At 40.0% G+C, this 9,869-nt stretch overlaps 2 protein-coding genes across 2 annotated transcripts in view; both read left to right on the forward strand.

The window, feature by feature from the left end:
* rasgrf1 (Ras protein specific guanine nucleotide releasing factor 1) overlaps positions 1-1,279 on the forward strand; it is a gene marked incomplete at both ends in the record, with an annotated part of 32,383 nt that extends 31,104 nt beyond the window's left edge. Inside the window, 5 exons of the mRNA XM_084168095.1 lie at positions 60-257; positions 511-590; positions 728-845; positions 965-1,033; positions 1,187-1,279. Coding sequence (XP_084024221.1) covers positions 60-257; positions 511-590; positions 728-845; positions 965-1,033; positions 1,187-1,279 — 558 coding nt within the window. The remainder of the gene's footprint in view (positions 1-59; positions 258-510; positions 591-727; positions 846-964; positions 1,034-1,186) is intronic.
* A 4,221-nt stretch (positions 1,280-5,500) lies between these two features.
* ctsh (cathepsin H) lies at positions 5,501-8,760 on the forward strand. The gene is made up of 12 exons (XM_084169189.1): positions 5,501-5,690; positions 5,889-5,920; positions 6,247-6,352; positions 6,599-6,669; positions 6,746-6,850; positions 6,981-7,067; positions 7,285-7,340; positions 7,452-7,533; positions 7,629-7,697; positions 7,781-7,887; positions 8,158-8,283; positions 8,388-8,760. Exons 1-12 carry the CDS (start codon positions 5,621-5,623, stop codon positions 8,461-8,463), a joined length of 987 nt encoding a protein of 328 aa, XP_084025315.1. The 5' UTR covers positions 5,501-5,620; the 3' UTR covers positions 8,464-8,760.
* Positions 8,761-9,869: the final 1,109 nt, after the last annotated feature.

The following is a 9,869-nucleotide window of genomic DNA, read 5'->3' on the forward strand; positions in this document are numbered from 1 at the left end:
GGCTTTGGTTGTTATGCATTAGGAACATGGCTATTCCTTGTCTGTCTTGCCTCTGTTAGATCAGTAACCTGATTGCCACGGAGATCCTGCGTTGTGACGACGTGACCACGCGGGTGGCAGTGATGGAGAAGTGGGTGGCGGTGGCGGACATCTGCCGCTGTCTCCATAACTACAACGCTGTGCTGGAGATCACCTCCTCCCTCAACCGCAGCTCTGTGTTCCGCCTCAAGAAGACCTGGCTCAAAGTGTCCAAGCAGGTGGCCACATTTCCCACTACACACCCAGCTCACTGAGGGCCCGTAGCGTGGTCCTAGTAATATTACTACATGTTTTATCATTGCACTGGGACCTCAATACACTCTTATAAACAGCTTGTTATGACACCTCAGACCTCTATGAATCCTTATTGCTTATTACAGATTACACATCACTTTAACAATGTTGATTATACTGTACCTGGATGTTTTCCAACAGAATATTTGTTATACAGTATTTTATTTCATCCCTCAGACTAAAACAGTAATTGACAAGCTGCAGAAGTTGGTTTCATCAGAGGGGAGGTTCAAAAACCTGAGAGAAGCTTTAAAGAAGTGAGTGTTTCTTCTGCTTGTTCTAATAACTACAAAAGCCAATGTGTAGCAGACAAATGGTACTGGCCATTCAGACAGTGGATCAATCAAGGTATTGGCAAATTGGTGACATCCTACTCTTCTGTTTTTCCTTGTAGCTGTGACCCTCCCTGTGTACCATATCTGGGGATGTACCTCACTGATCTGGCTTTCATTGAGGAGGGGACGCCCAATTACACTGAGGACAAATTAGTCAACTTCTCAAAGATGAGGATGGTAAGCGGTCTCTGCTGTGTGTAATGTTACAGAGATATTAAAATGTATTCTGTGGCTTTGTATTGTATACATTGTATACATGGCATATTTACATGGCTTCTGTTGTTCTCTCTCTGCAGATTTCCCATATCATCAGAGAAATTAGACAATTCCAGCAAACAGCATACAAGATTGATCATCAGCCAAAGGTAAACTTTTAAAGCTCTAGATATAGAGAGAGGAGAAACAGAAGAAAATGGCAATGGCCATGAGGTAAATCCTCAGTGTCCGTATTTGTCAGATCGTATAGATTATCGTAGTAGGAGCCAACTTGCTGAAACTGTATATTTGTCCTGGTCTAGGCAGCACAGTATTTGCTGGACAACAGCTCTGTTCTGGATGAAGAAAGCCTGTATGAAGCCTCTCTCAGAATTGAGCCTAAAGTCAACAACTGAAGAGGATGACAGTTTCCCAAAGTGTACTCTCTGTTAAAGAACTACAGTGGGGAAAAAAAGTATTTAGTCAGCCACCAATTGTGCAAGTTCTCCCACTTAAAAAGATGAGAGAGGCCTGTAATTTTCAACTATGACAGACAAATTGAGGAAAAAAAATCCAGAAAATCACATTGTAGGATTTTTAATGAATTTATTTGCAAATTATGGTGGAAAATAAGTATTTGGTCACCTACAAACAAGCAAGATTTCTGGCTCTCAAAGACCTGTAACTTCTTCTTTAAGAGGCTCCTCTGTCCTCCACTCGTTACCTGTATTAATGCAACCTGTTTGAACTTGTTATCAGTATAAAAGACACCTGTCCACAACCTCAAACAGTCACACTCCAAACTCCACTATGGCCAAGACCAAAGAGCTGTCAAAGGACACCAGAAACAAAATTGTAGACCTGCACCAGGCTGGGAAGACTGAATCTGCAATAGGTAAGCAGCTTGGTTTGAAGAAATCAACTGTGGGAGCAATTATTAGGAAATGGAAGACATACAAGACCACTGATAATCTCCCTCGATCTGGGGCTCCACGCAAGATCTCACCCCGTGGGGTCAAAATGATCACAAGAACGGTGAGCAAAAATCCCAGAACCACACGGGGGGACCTAGTGAATGACCTGCAGAGAGCTGGGACCAAAGTAACAAAGCCTACCATCAGTAACACACTACGCCGCCAGGGACTCAAATCCTGCAGTGCCAGACGTGTCCCCCTGCTTAAGCCAGTACATGTCCAGGCCCGTCTGAAGTTTGCTAGAGTGCATTTGGATGATCCAGAAGAGGATTGGGAGAATGTCATATTGTCAGATGAAACCAAAATAGAACTTTTTGGTAAAAACTCAACTCGTCGTGTTTGGAGGACAAAGAATGCTGAGTTGCATCCAAAGAACACCATACCTACTGTGAAGCATGGGGGTGGAAACATCATGCTTTGGGGCTGTTTTTCTGCAAAGGGACCAGGACGACTGATCCGTGTAAAGGAAAGAATGAATGGGGCCATGTATCGTGAGATTTTGAGTGAAAACCTCCTTCCATCAGCAAGGGCATTGAAGATGAAACGTGGCTGGGTCTTTCAGCATGACAATGATCCCAAACACACCGCCCGGGCAACGAAGGAGTGGCTTCGTAAGAAGCATTTCAAGGTCCTGGAGTGGCCTAGCCAGTCTCCAGATCTCAACCCCATAGAAAATCTTTGGAGGGAGTTGAAAGTCCGTGTTGCCCATCGACAGCCCCAAAACATCACTGCTCTAGAGGAGATCTGCATGAAGGAATGGGCCAAAATACCAGAAACAGTGTGTGAAAACCTTGTGAAGACTTACAGAAAACGTTTGACCTGTGTCATTGCCAACAAAGGGTATATAACAAAGTATTGAGAAACTTTTGTTATTAACCAAATACTTATTTTCCACCATAATTTACAAATAAATTCATTAAAAATCCTACAATGTGATTTTCTGGATATTTTTTTCTCATTTTGTCTGTCATAGTTGACGTGTACCTATGATGAAAATTACAGGCCTCTCTCATCTTTTTAAGTGGGAGAACTTGCACAATTGGTGGCTGACTAAATACTTTTTTTCCCCACTGTATGTCATATACAGTAGACATAAACAATAACTGGTGTTAAGTCATGTTTGACATGTTTGCTCTTATACGTGTATTGTTTTTAGAAGTCTTATGTACACATGTTAATTTAATCGTCACATTGTTGTTGAAATATTTCATTTTCCTCTGCAACAAGGACCATTTCACTGGGCTTATTAGAGTGATAAGTAAAGTCACAATGATCTTGTATAATGGTATGTCCTTTGTAACCAATGAAATTGATTGACATCTTTTCATACTGTGGGCTTCCTGTAAGCACACATGCTGCCAGGATCATATTGTACATAGGAAAGATTGTTCTCTTTACTCAAATAGATATGTGTTTATCTGCAACTGATGTAGCATTGTAAAAATCAAACCAGGTAAAACAACATTGACATTTTTTACCCCCAAATTGATGCGGCTAAACCAATGAGTGTTCCTTGATTTGTTCTATATCAATTCCGCCTCAGCCCTGCTTTGTTTATTTACTTTTTGTATCTATCAACATTTGAGTCATCTTGTCACAGTTGTGACAGAGATGTGAAAGCTACTAGCACCACAGAGCTTTGTCTTGTCATCATGAGGAGTGATTCTTACATAACAAGATAATACCCTTGCCTGATACAGGAAACACCTGCTCTTAGTAGAAGCTACTGATTTGCAGCACAGTACTGAATCTGCTCTGAAAATAATAACTCATATATAAGGGCATGTTCACACCACAAGCTTTTATACATTTACATTTTAGTCATTTAGCAGACGCTCTTATCCAGAGCGACTTACAGTTAGTGAGTGCATACATTATTATGTGTGAATTGAACCCACAACCCTGGCGTTGCAATCGCCATGCTCTACCAACTGAGCTACATCCCTGCCGGCCATTCCCTCCCCTACCCTGGACGACACTGGGCCAATTGTGCGCCGCCCCATGGGTCTCCCGGTCACGGCCGGCTACGACAGAGCCTTTTATCTAAGAACCAGCAAGGTTTGGTTTGTTTTGAAAACAATGTTAAGTCCTGTGTGAATACAGCCTAACCTAGAAGATGATTAACAATATTTGTAGCTTTATTTCATTAATGTTGCATGTTTCATTGTAACAGGCAGTTAAATCACAAACCTCTTGCTATATATTTGCAAAAGTAATTCAAGTCAAGTAGCCATGAATTTGATTTTGTTTTGCAGAATAAGCTCTATTAATCCATGCAATTTGAAGGGACAGTAATAAGACAGTGTACGTTATATCTCCAATACAAGTGTACTTCCAGTTTGACAATGAGTAGTTGGGGGTGACATCTTGTTTGACTATGACTCACTGGGCACAGACGTCAATTTAACGTTTATTCCACATTGGTTCCATGTAATTTCATTGAAATTACATGGAAACAATGTTGATTCAACCAGTATGTGCCCAGTGGGGAGTTTGGGGATGAATATGTTGAAACCATTTTGCTGCTATTCTTGGAGCATGCCATTGTAGAATGATATATGTAGCCGTTTCCCTTTTTCAAACCACATGTTCATTTGCTTTCAATTTAAACTAAACGGAGCACACATTTTTAAGAAAAATAAAGCAAAACCCTTGAAATTGTAGTATTTTCAGGCTTTGTGATATTTGTGTACAGTACAAGGTTGTTCAGCTATTATACTGTATAATTCAAAGACAATCTATGTCCTTTTGCTGTTCCAGTGATTGTGGAACGTGACCGTATATCACTCTGTTAAATGCATTGTTGTTTAAGAGTATGATAAAAGTAAGTGAATGAGTTACTCCGCCTGCAGCATTCAAAAGGTATTTTTGTAGTATTAGTATAAGGGAAGGGGATACATGAACACAGGGAAGTATTTTGTACTTTGTTGTTGTTAATTCACCTTGCTGAAATGTATTCTGTACATTTTGTACATGCAGCCCTGCATATTTCTTAATGTGGAACAGTGTCAAGTACACCTCTGAAAAGCATTGTATCCCAAGCTTTAACACAAAATGCTACAACAATTGTGATTTTGAAACCATGACTTAGAGGTAGAAGACAACTTCAAAGTGTTTTGCATATACTGTAATCCTGTCTATAATCATTCTCTTAGCAGGAATATAGTAATGTAGTGCTTATTCTGTGAATATTTGTATGTATTTCTACCATGTACAGTCTAGAAACATTTAAAGCTCATGTGGCAGGCATGCAACACTATCAGACAATATTAAAACAAAACAATATATATACTTATATATACTGTACACACTTATACGTGCACATACTCTTATAAATGAAATATTAACAAACAAACGTTTTGCTGTTAGCAATACCCAGTGGTATGAGAATTATCTTTCAACCCTTATGTTTATTTCCACGGCTTGAGAAATATTTCCAGTTTTATAAAAAATAAAAAATGTGTGTTTCCTGATTACCTCTTGCTAATAAATCTATTCTATCTCAGGGGCATTGTTGTCTCAAGTGTGTTTGTGAGAAAACAATGACATTTTTCTATCTCTCTTTTCTCCAACCCCCCACCCCCACCCCCTCTATCACACACAGACACACACACACTTCAGCAACAAGTTCAGCGTATACTTCGTCACATTTTGCGCGGTCACGGGAAAGTCGGGAAGTGATCATAGGACTCAATAGCAGGTTTAAAACCTCGTGACTACGTGTAGTTCATTCACTGTTTTGTTTTTTTGCAGGAAGACAACAGCTTTAGAAAACTTTGAAGTATGAAGGTCTTAGTTTTGTTGTTATTTGCCGTATACTCTGTTACTTCTTTATATCCGTTTTCTGAAGAGAGTAAGTTGCAATTGCATTTGTTTTAGGCTATGTTGATTCGAAATGATAACCAAATTTGCGCTTTCACTTTCAAATTAATCATTTCGATTGTTTTATCAACATCACATTTGTGATCAGAACGACTGATAGAAGAATGGCTTTTAGCCTATTGATCTTTACAATCTCAAATCAAATGTTCATTGTCTGTTTTCTTTACAGACGAATATCACTTTAAGTTATGGATGTCACAGGTAAGTTCGATTTGGCTCGAAACCAGGTACTTTCCTACAATACAAGGAAGTGTTTTCAGTTTTTTCTTCTTCATATCTGTCTGCAAAAAGTATTAATTTAAAATTATAAATATTGCAGAATATTGTCATCATACTACTAAGCCCTATAGATAGAATACATTTTATTTTCAACTGCAATAGTCTGTATGGAATTACTGATAAACTAGGCTACTAGACAGATATCGAGTGTCTTATCTAATGCAAATTGAAATGCACTGTATCTACATAAAAAAAGAGTAAAATCACAATGACCTGAATTTTGAGGTGTTACTGTGTCACCCATGCAGTACAACAAGGTGTATGACATTGAGGAGTTCTACCACAGACTTCAGATCTTCAGTGAGAACAAGAGGAGGATTGACCATCACAATGAAGGAAATCACAAGTTCACAAGTATGAAAAATTGCATTATGCTTGGGTTTCTTCAGATGTTAGAAGTGTCCATATCCTTTGAGTATGATCAGTGGAGGCTGCTGATGGGAGGACAGCTCATAATAATAGCTAGAACGGTGCGAATGGAATGGCATCAAACACATGGAAGCCATTACCCCGAGCCCATTCTCCCCAATTAAGGTGCCACCAACCTCCTGTGTAGCATATTAATTCAGTCTTCTTCTGACATTTGACCTCTTTACCTAGTGGGACTGAATCAGTTCTCTGACCTGACGTTTGCTGAATTCAGAAAATCTTTTCTCTTGACTGAGCCCCAGGTATTTATGTTCCTGTTATGTATACTTCTCATGATTTTTACTTGAAAAACACATTTTAATTGACTGTTTTTCATAGAACTGTTCTGCCACTAAAGGGAGTCATGTGAGCAGCAATGGACCATATCCAGATTCGGTCGACTGGAGAAAGAAGGGGCACTATGTCACAGACGTGAAGAACCAGGTATCCTTAGACATACAGTATAGGATGCATTTTCTAAGGATAAAAATCATGCATTATCTGGCAAGGTAAAGATGCTTACGTGGAAGACTACTGTATGTGCTGAAGGTAGATGTTGATTTGTGGTGTTCAGGGGCCCTGTGGTAGCTGCTGGACCTTTTCCACTACAGGCTGTTTGGAGTCAGTCACAGCAATCGCAACAGGGAAACTCCTACAACTGGTGAGATACTTTCTTATCTACTTCTCTATTCTAAAAAATGAAGTGGGAAGGAAAGCTAGCCTCCTTTTGCTGAGGCAATTCAATACAATTTTTACAATTGTGTTTAAGGCTAGTAGTTGCAATACATTTTGGAATTAATTGAAATTCTTGTCCTATCTCTGATCTTGAATAATGAAAGTATATTTTATCCAACTGCTGCTGCCTTTATATTGTTCAGTCAGAGCAGCAACTAGTGGACTGTGCTCAGGCCTTCAACAACCACGGCTGTAAGGGGTGAGCGTCACCACTGGACAACACATTTCCTTGTATTATATATTCACACAATTTCTTGGTCTTACTGGACACTTAAAATCTTACTGAGGCTCTGAATTTTTTTTATTTTAGCGGTCTCCCCAGTCAAGCATTTGAGTACATCAAGTATAACAAGGGACTCATGACAGAGGATGACTATCCATACACTGCACATGTATGTAAACAGCAATGCCATCTTTATAACTACAGCACTAGCACTTCAAACGGTGACAATATATTAACATAATTTATGTTGGAATCATTTTGAAGGATGACACTTGCAAGTTCAAGACTGATTTGGCTGCTGCTTTTGTTAAGGAAGTGGTCAACATAACAAGGGTAAGTAAATGCAAATTGCTCTGGATTATTTGGTGCATTGACTACCCAGGCAGTCAGTTTATTGTGTATTTATTCCATTGCAGTATGATGAAATGGGTATGCTGGATGCAGTGGCCAGATACAACCCTGTCAGCCTTGCCTATGAGGTGACCTCTGATTTCATGCATTACGATGGTGGTGTGTACACCAGGTGAGAATGAGTCTCTGCTATGTTGTTAAACCTAGAATAAGGATCATATCTGTGCCTTAAGAGCTATGTTGCATATTTTCCAATTCGCACAGTCAAAAACAGGACTCACAGCTGTAGCCTACCTACCATACAACCAGAAGAAACCAGTCTTCCTCATGTACCAGCATCAGAAAGCAATACAAATAGATATGTAGATTTTGCATGACTTCTTCTTTCTATATAATATAAACTATGGCCTTGTATTCTCCCTCTCCACTTCTCTTATTGTAGCATGGAGTGCCACAACACCACAGACACAGTGAATCATGCAGTGCTGGCTGTGGGGTATGGTGAGGAGAAGGGCACACCCTACTGGATAGTGAAGAACTCCTGGGGAAGCAGCTGGGGAATGAAAGGGTAAGACTTCAATGACAAAAGTAGGATGACATTGTGAACAGTATTGGCACAATGTTATGTAACAGAACAGTGTTATGATGCAGTACTTTGTGCTGTTTTCACAGATATTTCTTCATTGAGCGTGGGAAAAACATGTGTGGACTGGCCGCCTGCTCATCTTATCCCCTTCCTGTGCTGTGAACATTGAATTCTGCGCGCCATGGGGGCAAGAGTACTGGAAAAAGGGACATGGAGCCAAATATTTCATTATCAGTTAAAATGTTATATCAATGATATGGTTTGATTTGTATCTGTTTGCTCACCACCTCAGGGAGTCTGATTATATACTGGGAGAAACACTCCCCACTGCACATCTACTGTTTTTAATCAGGATTTGGTTGATTTGATTATTGTGCTGACATGAAGATTGTTATGATTTTAATATTGAAAATAGTTTTTTAAAACTGATTTCATGTTTGTGAATAAAGGTTTTCTCGATTTCTTTGTCACAATTTGATGAGCGACACATTTTGAATTCAGATAAGACTGTGTGATGATGCTGTTTATATAGTGTACAGTCTAGCTTCTGGATGCTGATTGGCTGAAAGCCGTAGTATATCAGACATAAACTGGGTGGTTCGAGCTCTTAATGCTGATTGGGTGAAAGCTGTGGTATATCAGACCGTATACCCTGGGTATGACAGAACATTTATTTTTATTGTTCTAATTACGTTGCTAACCAGTTTATAATAGCAATAAGGCACCGCTGGGGTTTTTAGTATATGGCCAATATACCACAGCTAAGGGCTGTATCCAGGCACTCCGCATTTCATCATGCATAAGAACAGCCCTTAGCCCAGGTATACTGGCCTTATTGCCAGTGCTTGAACTGAAATAGGTGCTGTCGTAGTAAATATAATTTGTCGTAGTAAATATAAAATGTTATAGATTGGTCTGACTAAAATGTTGTGCAAAGACCAATTTGTGTTAGGAGCTTGTTTTCAATAAATGCTGTTCCAGGTCAGAGAACAAAGGACAGAGGAGAACACCTTATCTTCTCACCAGATGACCTAGTCTTGCAGGAATGCGATAACAGGACAACACCCCCTCTCCGGCCATAAACCACCAGTTACTCCCCACCACTTTCTCTTGACACACACCAATATTTCATTTCTTACGCACACTCATTCTCAGGCCTCACGAGTTCCCTGGACACACACAAGACATTTCATTTGCACGCACACTCATTCTCAACTCCCCTGTCTACTGGTCGGGTGCCAAGGGCAGAGGACTCTGCCGTGCACCAATGGGGCATCTGCTCTGGACAGAGCAGACCCGCCTCCTACGCCTCGGGAACCAATCAAGGGACTAGAAGAAGGACCCCTTCCTTTATGTTACATTGTATAAAGTAATGCTGTAAACTCTGTTTTAATCATCCTTCTCAACTGTCTCCATAAGAGGCAATTGATTGGGGTCCATGCATGTAGCTTGAGCAGGACAAGATCTCTCTGTTTTAATAAACTGCCTTTTTGCATTAAGCAAATTCCTCTCTGTCTAGCGTCGATGGTTTGTACTCCCTCTCCTTATTATGTGTTCACCAACAGTGC

The sequence above is a fragment of the Coregonus lavaretus genome (assembly GCF_964263955.1).
Source record: "Coregonus lavaretus genome assembly, chromosome: 9".
NCBI classification, from domain to species: domain Eukaryota; kingdom Metazoa; phylum Chordata; class Actinopteri; order Salmoniformes; family Salmonidae; genus Coregonus; species Coregonus lavaretus.